Below are 22,340 nucleotides of genomic sequence, written 5' to 3'. Positions count from 1 at the left end.
AACTTTCTGTAAACACCCCATTTGTAGATACTGAACTATCTGCATAACACCATATGCATTTCAAACATGTGTTTTAAGATATAGTTGAGTTTTTTCCACTGAACATGTCAATAATTATAAGCAGTTGAACACTTGCAAAAACAGTGTCTGCTATTAACAAAATACTTAAACTAATTTCAGTGCAACTGCACCAGTCAGTACCAATTTTTCAAATATGCAAGGACGAGATCTACATGTAATATTTTAATAATTAACTTAAAAAAGTAGGTCGATTTTTGATACTTTTCATTATGTAAACAATTTACAAAATTATGCAGAAAGCATCTCCAACAGATGTTAATTTGGTATTCCACATGTTCACTGAACAATGTTTCAATGAAGTTCTTATGCTTGCATAAAACAAACCAAGACATTTTTAAGAAATGTTACAAAAAGAGAGATAAACATTTGTTACTAGCAAAAAATATTAAAGAATGTCATCTCTGCTTAGCAGGAATCCAACCACTATTGTGAGAATGAAACTTAATTTTTTTCTTTTGCATAACCATGATCAAATAATGTATAAACTAAAAGACAGTAAAGTAAAAAATACAGTTCTTCAAATATAATACTGAAACAATAAAAAAGCATTCACCAAAAGAGCAGATTTTAAAATATTTCTTTTTTTCTTTTAAATATTATAATCAATACACAAAAAAAACTATTCTCTAAGTTTTGGATTTGTATTATTATTCACTTAAATGTACATGAGGGAAAAACATTCCAAATACCTGTATAAGAAAAATTGCAGTTAAATTGATAACTCTTTTGATAACTGTTACTTAACTTTTAGATAGTTCTACAGTGCATAGGTGATGACATATCTTGTGATTCTTGCCTAAACATCTTTAAATTCAGATATTTGAATTCTAAACATTACCCTTTAAAAAATATTCAAAACTTTAAACATAACTTACATGTATTCTGTCCAAACTGAGTTGAGCCAAATGTATCTTTAAAAGAAAGGACATAGCATTATAAAACTATTGTTAACTGCTGTTCTGTTAAAACAAGTTAAACCTAAAAAGACACATACATTTATGAAAATTAATCCCTTACCATTCTTAACACATTATTAGAGAGTACTTATTTTCACCAATTTCAGTCAAAAAAGTTTTATAATAGGTATGTTATGTAACACTAAATCAAACAAATTGGTTTATTAGTTAATCATGAAACTAAAATGATTCTGTCTTTCCAGAATAATGAAATCAGGATCACACTGTATTTTGTGTTCTATCATCATTTTCACATACACAAAAATGCACCTTGCATAATCCTTTTTTCTTTATAAAAATGTTGCATTTGTAAAAGTTCAAGAAAGAATACAATTAGCAAAATACTTCAAAACTGACCTTAATGAAATTACACTTGCCAGCACAATTTGTTTTTTTTAAATGTTAGGACTAGATTTACATATATTATTTTAATAAGTAATTTAAAAAGTGTGGGAAATATAAATATTTTTTTCATTATGTATACTATTTATAACCTCATTTGAATGTAATTTAAACCTTGTTAAGGATCATTCTTTTCTGGTAAAACCTAAATATGTATTTTATATAAATGGTCATAAGTTTAACAAAGCACTCATTATGTAGTGCTTTGTAAAACCTACAATACAGTAAGTGGAAATTACTTATTTTTCTTGCTGAGGAGTAATCTCAAAATCAGTTTTGCTGATAATACTGTTTATTTAAAATGTATCAACATCATCAAAAATACAAAAAAACATTGCAGCCCACCTTTATCAGGATCTTGCATAGGATTTCAGGTTTGAGGCTAAAATAACCTAGGGTTCTAAACTTTGAGAGAGAACACTTAAATTACCTCATTCCATTGAGCAGTTATTGAGGTATCTGCATGGACAAGGCATCTCATGGAATCGATGAGCTCAGCTACTAGTTTATATGGATCAACCACATTTATGATGAATACCACATACATTTAACTAATGACTGCTTCAAAATGTGCTTGATACCACCAATTACTCTTAAAATTAAATTAGTAATAGCATTAGAACAGAATTTTTTTTTTACGTTTTTCTATGCATATGAATGTATCTCTATGATAAATTTTTTGTTCATTAACTCAAAAATTTACTGCTGGTGCTGTTTTTTTTTTATTTCAAAAGCTGGTCAAGACTTAGGTAAGAAGAGTACTAAGTTCACAGCATTTGAACAATTATACACATCTTCATACAAAGTTTCATTAAATTTATTCAGTGTAGAAAGGCAAGGTCCCATTTTAATTATGAAATGCAATAATAACTATATGCATGAATAATATTTTGCACTTCAAATAATAAAAGTTAAAAATTAAAAACAAGATGCTTTCATAACACCTGAATTTCCAAGTTTCTAATCCACAGTATAAAAAGCACTATTCATAATACTGCTATAATGCTGGTGAAAAGTGATTCATTCTTAATCTATCTTCAATCAGGATCTGAATGAGTTGAATATTTCTATAGTGTAACAAGTACCAAGTTTGGTAGTTACACGTTTTCTTTTTCTGTGCATACATATTTGTAAAATGAAACCAAATGATTGCCATAATATTTTAGAAATATTAAATATGGCTTTACAGACTTTGAAACAATGACCTTCCAAAACAGAAATTGTTCTTAAATCTATACAAAGACTATAATTTAGGTCTAGCTCCTAAATAATTTGTTTTATCCAGCAATATTACCCTCAAACAGAATATTACCTACCTTTATCAACTATATTTAGAAAATCTACAAACTCTGAACAATTCACATACAGATAACACAAGTGCACAATAAAAATTACATTGCAGTTTGTGCTATGCAAGAGCAAGACTGAATCAAACAGAGTCCAATGGAATTGCAAAGTGTATTGTAATACTTGCTAAATTATTTCCTGTAAAAATTGGTTTAATTACTCTTACCTTTTCAATTGCAAATAACTTCAATAAAAGATGCTAATAATCAATTTTAAATGGAAATTTAAGTTCTTGAAAGTTAAATTACATTTTCCAGATTTGATTGGTAATATGTTGAATACTCTCCTTCCTCTCTTGCAACAAGGGGCTAAAGTTGGAGTCAGTAATCAGGCAACAGTTTCAATATGTAAATATGAATAATTTATTAAAAACTTATTTTAATAAAAATTGGCCAAAAGCTTCTTATGAACTTCAGATTTATTACACTAAGACTATTAAATGCTAATAGCATGGATTTTTCTTGAAAATGTAGATATATGTAAAAAAAAAAATTATATTTAGAGTGAATTAGTATCATCTTCCAGTAAGAGCAAGTAATAAGCTTGAGCTTATACATACTTTATTTGCTTATAAATATTACAATGCACCACTTCATCAGTTGGGTAAATTTGCTGTTAAGAATATTTTTGGTTGTAAACTCAATAATACCTTTCAAAAAGTTCAGACAGCTTAAGAGAACTATATTAATCCTAAATTAATATACTAAACTATTAATGCAAGATAATTTCTATCAGAAAAGTAAAACAAAAATTAACAATGAAATACCTGGTTCAACTAAACCACATACAGTATGCCACCACTGTAAGGAATGATTCTGGTAATTCTTCAAATTTCTTGAAAATGTTATAGAATTAAAAATGAAAGATGTTCTTCAGCTCAATAACGGAGAACTGGAAGAGATACTTATTTTTTTTCTAAACTGAGATAAGAGAAACTTGTTAAACTTTGACCAAGGTCTTGTCAATATAGTAATATCCAAACAAATTCTCACAAAGCCAGTAATAACTGAGAACTGTAACGACAACCTGCAGATTATCTGTCAGAATCATATGCATCATGGAAGGTAGTCAAAAGCAGCCAATTCAAAGCTTAATTGCAAATGTAAAGTGGCAAAATGCTTAACATGCTACTAGTGCAGCAAATGTGGAAGTAATCATGACAAGATACAAGTTGCAAAGAAAGTAAGACAATGAAGACAACAGAGAAGAATTTCCAATTGGTGCTAATTAAAAAAAAAAAGGGGAGAAGGCAAAAAGAAGCATGTCTTCTTACAGACCAGATACATTCAAAGAATCATCAGATGTGGACAGTCATGGATAGAGCAATGAGATTGGTTAACTTTGAGAAGATTAAAAACCACTATGGTCACTAAATTCACAGAATGTAAAGTACTTAGATTAAACTCAGTAGTTTTCAAAATTTTGTGTGGACTGTTACCAAAACTGTATAATTGTGCTGGTTGACTCAGACATCCATTGTCAAAAATAATAAAACTAGATAAGCTGGGTTACTTGTAGAGATTCTCTGATAACAATAGTATTCTGATGCTTGCTTCTTTTTTTTTTTTTTTTAAAGATATAAAATTAACTAATAGGTCCAAGAAATTTGCATTGAAATATAAAACATATCTACATCAAAAGTTTAATTTAAATACATATTCACTGAGCTTATTATGACTTATTGAAAAACTATACCAAATGTATAAATCAATTTGATAAAACAAGCTTACTTCCAAAAGTAGTTGCTGTTCCAAATGGTTTCCCATACATTTTCAACTGTAGTCAATTTGAAACACCAGTATATCTAAGAAAGAAAAAATTAAGAGAATCAGCTTCAAACATACAGGGCTCTCTCCACACATTTGGCAAATCACCTTATGTAGCCCCAAAAGACCAAATGTATTGTCCCCTATGGGCACAAAGCTCTTAAGTCTTAAAATATTTGTGTAAGTGAAAACACTTACATTCATGCATACATATAACTTTAAAAAGTATAAAAAGTACTCCTTAATTTACCTTATTGTTATTAAACATTACCGTTCACATATGCAATTTTATGACTTATAAATTTAAAAGTTATAAAAAATAATTTCAACTTTCCTTATCATGCCATATCAACAATTTTGAAAATGTTACCTCAAACATACTTTGAGTGGGGTTATTGGGAAGGCATAAATATTTTAAACATCTGAAATACTATATGATCATAGGTAATTTCATTATCAAATTGCCATTAATGAACATCATTCACCATAAAAGTAAAATGTCTCAGAAAAACATTCCACATTTTGTCATTTAAAAAACCCTCACCCTTTTTCCTACATAAAATAACACATTTAAATTTACAAACTTTCATGATTTCACCCTCCAAACTACCTCAACAGCCCTTCTTAAATCAATGTATCTCATTTATCCTTTTTTTTTTTTTTCAGTTGCAGGAAGCACTAATTAGTTCACTAAGATGCACATTTTACAACTTGAAAATCATAAAGTTCGAGTTCAAACACCTCATTTTAGAACACCCATCATGATCACTGTATTTTAGAATCTTTTCTTCTCTGATTTTAGAGAAAAGGAACTGGAAAAATTTTGAATAATGTGTCAACCTAAATATATCAAATTGGGATTCTATAAGTATTCTGTATTGTGTCTTCTAGGCTACCAATGTTTTATTCTTACATATCTCCAGTTTTAGAATAAAAATTAAATCTCATTTCTGGAAAAAATATATATACATATGATCCAAGTTATTATAAAATGAAATTCTAGTCAGTGGTTCTGTGATTAAAAACATGAGCACGTGAACAACTATTCTTTCAAACGTTTTTTATATATATAACAGCTCAAAGCATATCTACTTTAGAAGTTTCACACTGCTATACATTTGTTTTTTTTATCTGGAAGATTATTTTAGCTACAAAAACCATATATAGACCAATCATTTTGGTATCTAAGTTCAAAACATAAACAAAATAAATAAATAAAACCAGAACAATGGCACAAAAAATGAAAAAAAATTTTCTTGAAATTGTAGATGAATGGTTGTCTACACATGTCATATAATTAGAGAACCAAAATAAATACTTGATCATATCAGTATGTACAAAATACAGACAACTAATACTACACGCAGTAGCTTTTTAATAGTTAAGTAATATGCTGTTTGCTGCTGTTGCACAACACAATGTAGGTATGTTCCCCAAAAGTGCAAGTATACATAACATCAAAAGAACAAAAATATAAATAATATATTGATTATTCAACAATGTATTGAGTCAATATATTGTGATCTTGTTAGCCACATAAAAATTCCATAATGTGTTGGTAAATTGCAGAGTCAAGAACTTTGACAATGTGCAAATTCAATGTTATGACCAGTTGAATAACAACCTCCTAGACAATAATCAATTGTTTGAGCACATTGTAGAAACACCATGTAATTTAAAACTACAGGATAAGGATCTTTTAGCAACAACATTCAAGCTTGTGTACTATGGCCCTGATGAATTGCCAAGTGGGTGAGGTATCCAAATATCCTATGATACATAGTACATAACTCAAAGTTCTAACAAAGATATCTGTGGTAAGTATGAAATGAAAGGTTGTCTTACCAAACAATTATACTATTGTTAATGAAGTGTATCAAACTATTTTTGTTTTACTAATGTATGTGTAATTACTAGAAAATAAATCACTGCATATTTAAATAAATGCTAAAAATTTGAGTTATCTAAGAAATGATAATAAATAATGTTTGGGGATGAGAGACCTATTAGTCCATCTATGCTATCTCATCCTCTAAACTAAAGTAGAACTATTAAAGATCTCAAAACTAGTCCTTATCCATATTATCAAGAGCTTTCTTTTAAATTAACATCTCCACTTTAATTTTTGTTAGCCTGTATGTAAATATTTATACATTTAAACTTTTAATATTGAACTCATATTATTAACTTAAGACATCCAGATTAAATTATTTCACACATGAATCAGATTCCAAAACTTCTATCTTTTAATTAAACCTTTCAAAACAAGTCTCTGGAGAAAAGCCATATCATCACATTTGTTGAATTGCATTCAAAATTTTATTGGACTACTATTTTATGAATTCATGTCAATACGTTTGGAATCAAATTGTAGACTATAATTCAAACTTTAATATTATATACAAGTTAATCTCTTAATTTGAAAGTATATTAAAACACATCTAAATATAGATTTTAATGACTTACATGATATGTTGAATGCAGCACTATTTAAAAGTAGATGTTTGTTATGTCAAAATACTAAGTCTAGTTTTGTACAAATTAGGAACTCAAATTACTAATATTATCAAGCTAGAAAATCAAATAAGAACTTCACATCTTTTTATTTTGCTGAGATATGACTTATGAACAGATTTTTGGAAACAATCCCATATATACACTTACTTCAATATATGACATGTGAATAACCAATCAACAGCTTAGAATCTCCCAAGAGTTTTTTTTCTCTGCCATTTGAATCTTTGAAAAAAGGCTACCATTTTCTTTTGATTCAAGATTTCAATGAAGTAGGTTCTGTCTTTAGTCTGCTTGAAGTTTCATATTTTTTAAAATCTAAATACATCTTAGTTACTAAGTTTAATAAATTATAGTAAATTCTATGGGGCAGTGTAGTTATTTATGATTTTATTTTGGTTATTCAACTGTGTGTGTGTGTGTGTGTGTGTGTGTGTGTGTGTGTGTGTGTGTGTGTGTGTGCGCGCGCGCGCGCACACATACATATAAAACCCCAAAAAAATCGTTTGATATCCACTTTATCTAAAATTTTAAAAGGTTCAGCAAACAATGTCCAGCATGAACTGAGTACAAAGGTCATAGCAAGAAGAGATAATTGTTTGCTTTACATCTTGATTTATTGTTCTATATTGTAAAAAAAAAAAAAAAAATTATAATTTATTTCCAAATAATACAAATTTACGTACATACATATATACTAACTGAAATGTCACAATATATTACAAAATACTAGTCCACTAAAATACAGCCAAGACAGGAAAGACTAATGGTCTGTTTCATATTGCTGGATGCATGGTTATCTCAATGCAAGTTATGTAATGTTAGGTAATTATGACTGTAAGGTCAATATAATAAAAACTTATAAATATATATGTTCATATATAGCAGTATCAGACTTAAGATACTTAGACTGTATTTTCCTCATGCCTTTTTGTTTAAGAATACTGACTATCCAACATGCAAAATAATTTTTACTTTAAGATTAAAAATATTTTTATGCATCAAAAAATTTACAAAAATCATATCCAAAATCTTTATACCCTCAGATAATTATAATTTCTATTTTAAAGAAACTTTATATTTTATCTGTTATCCTTGCTACCTAATCTCTGTACAGGTTCAGTCAATTTGTCATGTCAAATACTTTATAACCAACAAGAGATGTCATCAAGACCAAAATCAAAATATCTTATGTGTGTGATAAACCTTATAATCCAGATTCGATTTCTGAATGAAAACAAAGGCTATAACAATAATACTAAGTTTATTTTTTGAATTTTTGTAACATAACAAATATGTTGATCTTCAGCTAGACACTCCTGTTCTTGACTACATTTCTATAACCAACCAAAGTAACAAATACCACAACTTGTTTCACTCATTAAGCAAATATATAATCAGGTTTAAACTGTGATATCTTTTCAGATAATAAGGTATTATATTAAAAAAAGTTAAATCTTAAAGATATTTCAATTTCCCCCACAAGTAAAACTGAATAAAGAATCTGACACACAAGCCTAATGTTTTCTCTGATTTGCCATACCTTCTGCTGTGGATTGCAATTTCACTTATTGAAGGCTCATTAGCACAGCTTGGACTGGCAAATCAAAGAAATAAAGTCAGACCTCTCATAACAGTGGTGTGTATACAACATTAATGGAGGTTTTAAGTCCTTTTCCATCACCAATAAAGTAACCTAAAACAATTCAGATATGTGAATAATGTTATGGATTGTGCCCTAATCAATATTTCACAAAATATATCTAACCAAGTATTTAATGGTTACATATATATAATTACAGATTTCTTTTCAATTTCACCAAAGAGTGTTTCTTTTCAAAGATACTCATTTTTTTTTCAGTACATTAAATTAAAAATACTTTATAGTTTGAACCAACAGGTTTTCTGATATCTACATTATAGAAATTAGTGCTGCTTTTTATTGCATTTTATATAAAATGTTTCCTTTGTATATAATGCAGAGTTCTGCATAAACATAGCTTCTGCTTATTCCTTTTTTAAATGTATTAAATAGCCTAAGTATTTAATTATGCCAAAGAAGGGGGAGAAAAAAAGAGGAATTTCTGTTATGGCCATGAGATAAGGTTAGGTCATTACGTTTTGTCTACATTAGAAGTTGAATTTGAAATCAAAACTAGACCATGTGTTCTCATTTTTGGATGTCTTGCATTTTCTATGGAATTTGGTGAATACAGACAGTGTCTCACCAAAGTTTTTTTGTTTTTTTTTTATACAGTCTATCTTTCATTACTCTTTTTTTTTTACGACATCTTAAAAGTTTGTTTGCAAGTTTAGTTTTGTTTATTTCAAAGTCAGAACTTAATTACATCAGGAAAATTACTTCAAAAAAGTTTGTATCAAAGTGAGAATCTAATTGGGTAGGTAATTTGGTAAATATAGCTTGTATTTTTCAAGATGAAAAATTACACTTTGCTGCATAAAATTGGCATCTCATTATAGAGAAATGATTCTGTTTCAATAAAACAACTGTCAAACATTTTTCAGTAACTTTTTACTGCAATGAGGCATTATCCTTGGTTTGGAATTTGGGATTGGTACACCATAACCCATATTACTGGGATTAAACAGCATCAAATATCAATATTAATGCTATTCATTCTTTATTTATAGATATTTAGATCTTAAAATGTATCATATGCACTGAATTTCACACCATTTTTCAAAATGTTTGCACTTTCCTCTTTCTTTGCTGAACAACCATTTACCTGACATTGTTGCTTACACTTTACTATCTGGCTGTATATGCATAATGGTAAATAAACTATGAATGTAGGGGAATCCCAACTTTATGCATGTTATATAAAAACCAGAATCCACTGTTCTTCAACAATCTCAAAAGTATATTCCATGAGGATTGTTTTAAGGTCCAAAGTTATTTCATCAGTAAAGTCAATGTAAGGTAGACAACAAGAATGTCCATCTCACATTCCACATTACCCAATTTTGCTAAAAGAACATCATAAAAACAGGCTAATCAGATCACTAGACTGGTTAAGTTGTCAATCTCAAATCATTATAAAATTCATTACAGTAGAGAATGTTGTATTATTTAAATATCAAGTTGCCAGTTTTTTTTAATACCTTCAAAACTTGACTCAGCTTCCTTTGTAGAATTCTGTATAATTTCAGTATAAATTTTATATTTCATTGTTATCTTTAAGAAAAAGCTAATAAAAATTTTCAGTCAAATTTTAAAAAATCAGTTTGGCCATATTCTGGAAACAAGTTGTTGTTTTTTTCATTTTAACACCATTTTTAGTGAAAACACTTAAATAAAGTTGCTTAACCCTAAAAATATCAGATTCACACAGACCCAACTGGTTTCTTAAATACATTATATTAAATCATTTATACATTAAACTGCATGAGACTAGATGACTTTTCTGTAGATAATACAAAACAAAAATACCTTCATATACTGCAATTAATCCAACAAATTACTGTTGAAGTCATCTGTACATTTCATACACAGAATAAACATGTCCAACCAACTTTTTAATTATTTTAATTTGGTACTATAATAAGCAAAAAACAAAATCACTCAATATGATGCAATACATGTACCACACTGTAATAAGCAGTACAAAAACTCCATATTTTAAAAGAGAACACTTAGCATATATTCCTTCTTGACAGTAAAGTTTCTGTTTAAATCTCTAACAGCTAACAAAATTTTCCTTGGCTCTTTTTCCCTGCTTGGTTAATCATAAAAACCTGTTAATCCAAATTATTATCACAAGCTGAGAGCCTTTCAAAGTACATTATATTTTCAACTACTGATATTTTTTTAACCAGTTATGTATTTGATATCTACCAAATTTAACATTTTAGAAGTGATTTCCAAATTCTCACAAATTATTGAATAGATATTTAATATTTCTGGTCAGTTATTTACCATTTGGTTGCTGGTTGAACATAAAATAAATGTATAAAACATTCCTCAAAACATTTAATATATCAAGCAAAAAATCCCAAACATTCCCTAATTTTTTCTTTGAAACCAATTTCTTAAGTAAAACTACAAGGTTTCTAAAAATAAGTCATTCCAAAATCAAAAGCATAATACTTATTTACTTTGCACCCAATCTCAATGTAAATATCAAGAGCATATATTACAACCATAGTACTTAATACTCTTCCACAAAAGCATTCCACTGCATAGCCTCCTCAGAAAAAAAAATTGTTAGTACCCTTAACATTCTACTTTAAGAAATATGTTTTTTGTATTCAAACCACAAAAGTTCAATCTAACAAAGCCTCTAATACTGAAGTTTCCCAAAATAAAGGTTTACTTTTAACAGCAGTGCAACCAACCTGTGTTTATATATAATCCTGCCAGTGTCATTTTCCTTTCTAACATAATCCATGCTCTCTCTACCTTATTGCTAAGTTCAGAAATATTATTCTCATTTAGATCATTTCTGACATAATACTTCCTTCCTTTGTTTCATTCTCAATAAATAAAAAAAACTTTTAATGCAAATAACCAGAACTATGACTGAGTAATGCCAATGATTTAAAACCTACATACAACTGAAACTTCTAAGATTTTTTAATGTTTTCTGTTTAGTTTAGAAATTAAAACATATAATATTAAATGTTGAATTATAAACTATATTGTGAGGTGAATATTGTTGGCATACTAAGATAATAAACATTGTTTAAATAACTTTCAAAATAACTAAAAAACTGTGACATGCCTTTTGACTTATCCATAGCAAGAGTTAAACATTTCCTCCTGAATAATACTACTACAGAATATAAATGTACATGTGATAAATGCATTTCAGTAGCTTATAGTGCAAGATTCTAAATAAAAGTTATTATAATGGTGATTTACACAACATTTGACTTTCTGATATCAAACTAGTTTTATAACCCCTATTTAAACTGCATGTTGCACAGAGGTTAAGTATCAGGAAATGGAGGATAGCAAGACCATAGTTTTAATCATGTGATTGGTTGCCATGGCAAAACTAGCACCATCCAGCAACTACATTAATATTTTAACTACAACTTTTAATAATAAATCATTTTTTTCAGCACATGATGGCCATCAAAAGTAAGGTATTGTGGCCTAGATACACAAGTTTCCACCTAAATCATACATCTTTCAATTGCTTTGTAAAATATTCAAAATATAAACCCTGTTAGATATAATTAAAATGAGCTTTGATATTCAAAAATATATTAGAAGAAATAGTAGTAAAGAATATTTACACATAAATAGAATATCCATAGTTATTAATATCTGATACATTAAATATTTAATTACAATACAGCTACAGATAATTTTATAATAGACTAATACTACTGCTACTACTAGCAGTTTTGAATTTGCTAGTTAGATGAATGAACAAAAACAGTAATAATTATAACCACTAATTTTAATTAGTTTAGTGACATTAACATATTTAACCACAAATTTTATTGACTGAATATATTACGTGACAATAACTGATGTAATTGGCACTTCTGGATATCAGTGTACTCTTTCTAGCAATTTATTACAATTTACAGATTTTACAGTAAGTATGATTAGTTTTAGAGCAGGTATGACATTTCGATCACAGGTGTGATCATTATAAAAAAAAAAAACTTGTATACTTAATAATGATTGCACTAGTAATCAGAACATCATACCTGTTCTAAAAATTAACCTTACTATAAAAGCTGTAAACTCTAATAAAATATAGTTACCAGTAAGTAAATTCAAAATGAAACTGTCTTCCTATGATTATTTATAACACTATAATGGCTCTTAACTTCTAAGGCTGATTAAGTTTAAATATGCTAGCAGTAGTAATATTCAAAATATTGGTTCATAATAATTTTTAATATAAGCAACCCAATCTATTTTAATTTTACGCATTTAATGTTAGTTACAATACGAATAAATTTAGTATTAGTTAATAAACGAATATTATAACATTTAAAACACTAAAATTATTAAGTATTTACAAAAGCTGTTTCTTCTTATTATTATTATAGTAATATTACTAAATTAGTAAATACGTTTCAAATTATTGTCAACAGTGAGGAATTAACTACGCAGAGCTAAATTATACTTAAAGAATTGATTTTACTCCAGCTTCCAAGTAGACCTTAAACTTACAAGTTCCTGTAGGCTAATATTAATATAATACAGCAAAATTATATTATTAAAATAATTTGAACAGCTTTAATATTAGTATCAGTGAAACTATGATCTAGACTCGTGTGTACCCTAACAAAAACGTTAACAAAGTCTAAATACGTAAACAAAACAATAACACTGGTTTAATTTTAAAATACAACTTAACCACTAATATATATTAATAAATATTGTAATAACATTAACTTCTATTTCTCATCAGAAAAAACTGACTTAAATTCATTACGCAAATTACTTACATACAAAATTTCATTAGCAACAATCAGCAAAATTTATACCGAAATCTCAACCTGTAGTAAGATTATTGCAAGTCGCAACTGAACTATTACTAGTTCCGATTCTGCGAATTCGCACTCTTTCGGGAGATAATCCCGCCTCAGTTACGTCATTAAATAATAAACAAGTTATGCACGTTGCAGTTGAAATTTTGTTTCCTGGGTCAGCAAACTAAATTTACAAAATTCAACTGTTAAAAGTTGAAAAAACAGAACTTAGCATTCTATAAAGTTTTATGATTTAAATTGTAACAGATTAAAGATAAATTTTGCCCTACAGATTAATATTTAAAATCTATTAAGCATGGTATTTAAACTGTTAAAATAAAACTAAATGAATTAAAGTTGCCAGAAAATAATAAGGCATTTTGCACGATGTCATTTTCTCTTCAAAATCATAAGTAAGCAAACAAATATAAATATTATGGTGTGATTTATATTATAAGGGAACATACTACTTGTTTCAATAGAACATGGTTTGTGCATGTATATTCTCCTAAAACCAAATGACTTCTTTATGCTTAATATTTAAATCGTTATTTACTAAATTATTATTATATTAGCGTGATATACGTTTTTACTCCAGTTTCTTCACAGAAGTTGCACATTTTAAGGGGAGGAAGAGTAACATCCGCAGTTAATAGTCTCTGATAAGAATGTTGAACGATATCAAAAAACCTTTCAACGATTAATAAAAATAATGATAATAAAATGCATATAAACTATCACAGCCATTTATAGAAATAATAGTGTACGAATGGAAATAACACTTTTAATTACATATTATTTTATTATAAGCAACACCTTTTCCGTGAAAAATACAAGATTAAATTATCGCGTGTGGCATATAAGCATACCATGCGTTTTCTACCTCATTATTTTAATATAGTATTTTGGTAAATTATTTATTCTAATTTGTGTAGGTTTTACGTAACTCATAGTTCTAAAAGTCAAGTTACTGTCTTTCCAACCCTTGTTTCAATAGGAACGGCTGTTACGTAATAGTGTTAAAAATGAACAAACGGCTGTAACTCGAGCGCTTTCAAAAAAGGCATTTCTTTTTCACAGGCAAACTAGAATCATTTCGAAAATAGTCGGGTGTTGAGTTGTTTTTTCATTCATTTTTGTTTAAGACTTCTTGAACTTAATGTTTTTCTAACATTATAAACGTAACAGCGTTATTCGATCTGGGTAAGTTTGATATTTGTTTTCTTGGAAGCAAGTAATTTTAATTTAAATAGTCTTGTATTCAATCTCAGCTTCGATAAAAAAACAGCTTATAATCTAGTAAACTTAAATATTTAGTGCCCTAATTAAATATGCATACTGTGTTTTTGTTACTAAATAAAGTTTGTTCGTTGTATCTAGTTCCTTTATTTCGTTGTCACAAACTCAGCTAGTTTCAGGAAGATTTAGGCTTACTCTATAACAAATATTTTGTAAAATGCCTATTATTTAATCATCTCAAATCAGCTTGGCCTGGATAAACCACATGCTAGATAAAAATGGGGGGGGGGAATTTTTATGCCATGATCACAGGAACTTTTCTAGTGGAATTTCTGCTGAAATATGTAATATCCTTTTCTCTTACTCTGATGTTATTAAGTTGAAAAAGGCTATGTTTTTATAGAAACGCCATCTTCAACAAACCATAAAATTTATAATAAAAATAATAGTTGGTCACTAGAGGGTGATGACTGTTTGAGAGTTGCCCAGTCTGGTAAAAGTCCTCTTCTAGACATCATACTTGTACTGATGTTGTGTAACATCCTCATTTCTAACAGCTTCACTTGCAGTTAATGGATGTAATCAAGAATGGCTGTTCATACTTTTACCTTGAAGATCTATCTCAGTGTGAGGGAAGTGTGGATGGCTGAAGGTGATTGAGGTGCTGTGGCATCTGATACATCTGAGATTAAAAGGGGCAGTCTATATAAGACTCAGAGAAGGAAGATTCTAATGAGTTGCATCCACCAACATGAGCGATATCTAATCAGTTGTCATCGAATAGTAAATCACAAAGCAATGGAGAGTCTCTTCAGGAAATAGGTATTCTGCTTCAGCAGTCATGGATCACTGGGAAGCCTGTGATCATGCAGAGTTAATGGATAAGTTTATAATTTCTGATCTTGAGTCTACAGGGTTCTGAACTTAACTCCATCAATCATTTAAGAGAAGCACCAATTTATGACTGTGAGATAGTCATTCACAAGTTATGCTGACAGTTTATCCAGTTGAAAATCAAGCAACCCATCAAGCCAAATACAAGGCTCAAAATAATGGCACTAAAGAGAACTTAGCCATCTACATGGATAACCTACACTAGTAGCATAGTAATAATTACCTTGCAATGTCTTTTGATGGAATACAAGAATATTCTCTCTAACAAGCTTGTGAAAGAGATACTCAGTGAAACAAAGAGGCACTGCCTGAATGTGATAGATCTTATTGAGGCAATTTCTTTAGCAATGCCATACAATGTCATGACATTGAGCTGATTGCAAAAAATTAAGGAATCAGTACTAGCTGTATCTCACACAGGCCATTCTACTATATACATCTACCTTATCAAGCTCTAGATCCATCAGTGTTTAACATTTAAACCATCTACACATTTGGACACTGTAATACAATCTCACAAATGCCTGGTGGATGAGTAGAGTTATCCTACTCTTCCCAGTGTTTGGTTGCACCTTAGAGCATGTGGCTGAAAACCTGAAAATGGCACATTACTGAATAATAATTTATATATGCCTGAGTTTATACCTATTGTTTGATTGTTAAAATGGCAGAGTCTGGATGTAATGGATAAGACATCATCGTAGAGAAAAGGAACAAATTTTTTATTTGTCTATAGATTTGGTCATTTCCAAGTGAATTGCTTATATTATGTTTTACAATAAGGTAGACAGAGCTATTGGCTTATGACCAATGGCTCAGCAGGTGTAGAAGAGCCAACAATAGGCAGTTAATACTGCCTCTTCAACTCGGGGAAATTGACAGAATCGAAGATGGAGCTAGTGACTGAAGTGAGAAAGTACAGTGTAAAGCTTCTACCAAAGGTGTTATGATTTAACCATATCTTTTAGAGCTGGATAGATCTTGGTATGTGCTTTTCAGGGTATAAAAGTGATGAATAGAGTTGATCTAGGAGTAGCCATAACAGTAATGCATCATGTTGTATATTAGGCATGTTGAATAAGTCTTCCACTCTAACCAGTCAACATGCTCTTCAATCTGATGAACTGAGACAAAAATAGACGTGAATGAAAAGAATGTTCTTTGACTATGCCTAGGAAGCACACTAAAAGAATGAATGTAGTCACTATGACCTCAGCTAAGTATCAGTAACCTAGGGATGAATGCACTGCTTATATAATTAATCAGCTGTGTCAGTACAACTGATGAATTGATGTTATGTTAGAGAACTATCCAATACCTATGAGATCTGGAATGTTAGATTCCAATACTTTGTATTGGAGAGTAAATTATATACTTCTAAACAAGTGTTGTTCTGGGGTTTGCTATGTGTTGTCTAATATGGTTATAGAGCCCATACACAAACCAAGCCATTTCCCATCCATAAACAAAGCAATGCTATTTTAGCCAGTTATTTTTCTAAGAAAGGATAAAGTCACAGTGTCATTATGCAGTTATGGATGATCTGTTATCCCTCCTTGCACTGAAATAATCATTGTTACATTGAGTAAGGTGGAACTGATCAATGCTATGGTTCTATCCATTGCACTAAGTTTGAAAGCAAGGTTGTGTTGATCTACGCATTTGAGATTTCTAGTTAACAATCAAAACTCAATGCAGAAACTCAGTGAGTTGTTGACTGAATGTGCCAATGTATTGTGGGACCACAAAAGTAACACGGTATTGTATTGATATAGGTGATACACATTTGATTGAACAAATGTTGTGCTGGATTCCCTGGAGCACTAAGGATGTACAGTGAATATAGGAAAGGGGTCACACAGCCATCATAAAGTACTTTGTAAAAACTTGAAAATGGTATTCTACTAGAGAAAAATAGCAGGTATACAATTGAAAACTGAGAAAATGTGTGTTCATGTGCATTTAACTGGATTTAATTTTTAAGTCATGTTTTATATAGATCTGAAATCTCCATGGATATCAATAAAATAGTAGTGGTGCAAGATTTATCTCAACCTGTAACCAAGTGAGAAGTCTACTGATTTCTTTGTTTTGCATTGAACTATCAATGATTTCTGGTTAACTTCACCAATATTATCCACACCATTATTGGCTCAAGATTTTGCATAACACAATGCCTGAAGGTCCTATTAACCACATGAGTTGACAGGTTCAACACTTTATGGTGTGTGCCATGCAGAGAAAAAATCTAACTCAACAAGGTAAACTCTAGTAGGAAATTATTAGTTGTCCCTGAAGAGAATAGTCCTAAGTATCACTGGTCCACTGTTGAAGAAAGAAGGAGATTACTTATACTCAATACCATCATCTACTTCATAAAATGTGCTAAAATGTATCCATTGCTCAATATATCTGTTACTAATGCATTATTGGAGCACACACTGGATAGCATGATTCAGAGCACCTAAAAGATTAAAATGTGTGATTAACTGGATTCTGAGTGATCAGAAGTTCAGCTAAAAATCTAGGTTTTAAAGTTGTAATAGCTTGGTTGTAAGTACTATTCATATTAAGAGCAAGTTTTGGATAAAGTGTGTTAAAACCATTGTTCTGATCAAATGTTGTTTCTTCAGACACGTGTATATTCAATTATGTATTGCCTATTGTAAATGTATCCTTTGTACTGGTGTACATTACAGTCCATCAGACATTGTTAGAGTTCTTCACCTGACCAGCATATAGCTGTGCTTCCCACTATTATCATGACAAAAACTAATACAGCTACCTGTCACACGTATATTAACCTTTAAGTTATTGTCTCATTGTTACAAAACCAAACGTTTGGATCTGATGGATAAGGTATGGTGTAAAACTTTTAAGTACAAGCTGGTTCCCTAATGAATGAAATAGAACAGCCACTATACAAGGGCTAACCTTTAGCTTCTGACCATAAGAAACAATTTGCACAGAGATCTCTCTTCCACATGTTTTCAGTCACAACTTTTAGCACAGGCCAGGGCCCCTACAAATCAATTTTACTTTCTTCCTTAGGTTGTAAACTTACAGCACACTACCTTGCATTATAACTGCAACATGTCCTGAAATACATTTTAATAAATGTTCATTAAATTTGCTTGCTCATAAATACTGAATATGCATGATTGACAATATTTAATTGTAACTCAACTAAATGGTGGGTACAAGAAGTTTATATTTGGTATGACACATAATCTACCATTTGTGAATATAAGTTTCTAAGTATAACGTGCTCATGAATACCTTGATCTCAACCAATTACAAATACTCTTTTTTTTACTATTACCACAAATACTGTTTCCCCAAAGGTAATGTGACCTTGCCTATTACTGTTATCTCTCTAAGGAGAATTCACTACCTTCCAAATATTTTTACACCCTATTTTTTAAGATTTTTAAATAACATTTAAAAAGTAAATAATTGTAGTTTACCTCATATCTAAATGTCTTAAAATTTTGTTTGACATTTGTATCTTACAACATTCATGAACAACTTCATGCAAGTCTATAAATGTGTGCAACACTATGCTTGTATGTTGCCACATACATATATTTCTTTGTCACATATCATACACAGAGGGTTGAGTATGTTGTATTAAAATTATTTTGAATATGCAAATCAGCAAGTTATGCAACAGTCCTGATGAAACAGCATTTATTATTAGAACTATATTTTGGAATTATATGAATACTGTGACATTCCCAAAAACTGCTTTTATTTAGGAATGGAATGTAACAACCCTTTGCAGCACAATAATCCATATAGTAAAATCATAATGATGTGTTCATATTGGTGATTTCAAACTTCCAAGATAGAAATATCCCTTGTTTGTAATGCTATCAGAAAACAAAGGAATATAGATGAATGGTATTCCAACTGTAGTAAACAAAGTGTAATATTTTGTAACAGGTAAGAAACCCTGAACACAAAACACAGTGGCAAAAGCTATCCATGTGCTCCATAACAAAAGTGCACAACATAATCAAGGAAGGTCTCCATTTAGAAACAAAGAAACTTTGCCAAGGGTAAGGGTTTACCAAGATTATGCTTTAAGTCATGTTGTTCCATAACAAAACCTACTGGCTAAGTCAGTGGATGCAGTGTCTGAATATTTCTTTATAATGAAACTATTGAAATAGGTGTATGGAACCCATCATTGCTGTACTCTATATGAATTATGGGAAGAGTAGTGTCCTTTTTACTTGAAGGCCTTATGACTGAGCTTTTTTGAAATTGAAACTACAATGCAAGGCTATTGTAAAGATGTATGATCATCAGACAGAATATAGGTAGATGAAGTAACATGGAATGTAAAGACAGGGTAGGATCCCATAATAATTTTAATATAATATACTTCTCCTCTGTTTACTATCAGGTTTACACAATTGTCTCTTGTCTGTTCGACTTTCATTATCTTATAAACCAAAACAGGATATTTTCACTAACTATGATTCAGTAACTGTGCTGCCATGATGCACTGCCAGGTATGAGCCCAGGAACTTCACTTCCTATGGTCCTATGGCTTAATGAAATAAATAATTATCAACATTATTCTGCCAGACTAAGACTTCTCAGCCAGCATAAATATTCATGATGTAAGCTAATACATAAACACACTTTTACACCAACATAGGCTAAATAAAATATTAAACACTAAAATACATTTATAGTCTCGGACAGCAACAAACACCATGATGTTGCTCCATCACTCATGAGTAAAATCTACTCACTACATTCAGCATCACAGAAAAATAAAAAAATTCAACTAAAGTAACGGGTTCATACATTTTATAACAAACTGATTCATATTTTGTCTCTCAAGACAGCTGGTATGGGTGTTCAGGCAAACCTGAAGATGAGCTAAGAAGATTGAAACATTGTTCTTTACCTTGTTAATACCATACCAGCTGTCTTGAGATGGATTTTTACTTCAGGTGAGTTTTTGCCATCACAAATTGATTCATATTTTGTGTTGACTTAGAACACAACACTCTCACTGTATATATAGAAATCAAATATACTTGTTGTACATGTTTCATAAACTTCATAAAAACAAAAAAAAAAAATTTGGGTCTGTTTTTGCTCATTCTGAAAAATGTTCAGTTGGTGTTTGGAATGCAAAATAGCACAATATCCTTTCAACCTTCAAATATAATAGAAATCTCAAAAATCATGGTTCTAGGCATTTCATCTAATAACATCAGTTGTCCTACCAATTAGTAGTGAGTATCATATGGTCTGCTCCACAAGAATTCCACTACTATTCAGCTAGGTAGTGTTAATAATTCTTCAAAGTATCTCACCACTGAAAAATGCTTGATGTCTCAGGAAGTAAAGGTTAAAAATGCCTTTTGAGCTTAATTTTTGAATTTCTAGTGAATATCTCCAGTCAGAAATGAAACATTTTCTGGTTAAACTGATTTAGGTAAAGAATAATAAGTAGGTTCACTTTGTAATGGGAACATTGGCAGGATATATTATAAAGTAATGGTGAATTTAATTAACTGACTGAGTTTAAGTAAAGAAATAAACAGACCAGACACAATTTATTATACTAAATGAAAACAATCTTTATTTGAATCAGTGCACAAATACATTGTACTTACATCATTAATGTTAGATGTCACCTTACATCAACTCATGAGTTGATTAGATGAAATTTTCCCTCAAGATTTTTCTCCTGTCAACCAACTTATTTGAGAGCCTGTGCAGCTATATTAAAATCTAACATTTCTTAATTAATGGGAACAATGGATATACTTGTAGCGATTGGTATTTCACATAAGTCATTCTCATTCAACAGGGGAGATCATACCCTTTAGATATCATCTGCCTTACAAGTTAAGGATTCTGTTGTCATCTACAATGTTGTACAATGGGCAGCATTACAACAGTAGCCCCTCTATGTGGAACAGATATTATGTTTATAAAACAACAAAGTCACAAAGGTAACCAGGACAAAATCAACTAAATAGTTTTCTGGATCACTGATTATGCACCAGCTGCACAGACTGAGAATAAATGAAAAACTCTAAACTGAAATAAGAATGTATCATGTCATCCCATAAGTAATGTCAAATTTCAGGTTCAAAAAAAGAGAAAGGATTTCAAATGCTTTTAATGTGATTTAATCAATAATGTATGTTCCATTATGATTAATTACTTCCTGCCAATGATGCACTAACTTCTGAATGCCACTTCTATAATATTATTGGGGTTTGGAGGAAAAGAATGTAGAGAGGGTAGTTTTGACATCTTCATGAGTTCCAAGCTCTTTTCCATCAAGATACTTCTACAAGCTTCAGAATAGATGATAATCAGATGGGGCAATGTCTGGAGAATAAGGAGGATGTGAAAGTTTTTCTCAGTCTAGCTCTTCAATCTTTGCAGATGTGAACCTTGTTGTATGGGGCCATGCATTATCTGGGTGTAACACAACACCTTTACAACTGATCAAAGCAGGACTCTTTTCTTTCAGTGCAACATTCAAGCTCTCTAACCTTTGATTATAGAAGTCTCATGTAATCCCCACTTTGAGTGGCAGCAACTCAAAGTGGATCACAACAACAATATCCCACCAAACACTTAACAAAAGTGCAGAGAAGTGCAAATGTCCACTCTTGCTCTGAGGTTGGCTTCTGTCAAA

General features: G+C 30.2%; 1 protein-coding gene and 1 long non-coding RNA gene across 2 annotated transcripts in view; one reads left to right on the top strand and one right to left on the bottom strand.

The window, feature by feature from the left end:
- The window catches only part of Nup98-96 (nuclear pore complex protein Nup98-96), a 70,927-nt gene extending 57,293 nt beyond the window's left edge, over positions 1 to 13,634 (bottom strand). Inside the window, 3 exon segments of the mRNA XM_076482847.1 lie at positions 957 to 992; positions 4,517 to 4,590; positions 13,502 to 13,634. Coding sequence (XP_076338962.1) covers positions 957 to 992; positions 4,517 to 4,556 — 76 coding nt within the window. The 5' untranslated portion in view covers positions 4,557 to 4,590; positions 13,502 to 13,634.
- Positions 13,635 to 14,479: 845 nt separating this feature from the next.
- Positions 14,480 to 18,265, top strand: LOC143239293 (uncharacterized). The gene is made up of 2 exons (XR_013021105.1): positions 14,480 to 14,728; positions 17,658 to 18,265. It is a non-coding gene; the product is annotated as an uncharacterized LOC143239293 (long non-coding RNA).
- The last annotated feature ends 4,075 nt before the right edge of the window (positions 18,266 to 22,340 follow it).

Source organism: Tachypleus tridentatus, chromosome 13 (assembly GCF_004210375.1).
Source record: "Tachypleus tridentatus isolate NWPU-2018 chromosome 13, ASM421037v1, whole genome shotgun sequence".
NCBI classification, from domain to species: Eukaryota; Metazoa; Arthropoda; class Merostomata; order Xiphosura; family Limulidae; genus Tachypleus; species Tachypleus tridentatus.
The sequence above is the reverse complement of the archived record's forward strand: the minus strand, read 5'-3'. Positions and strand labels throughout refer to the sequence as shown.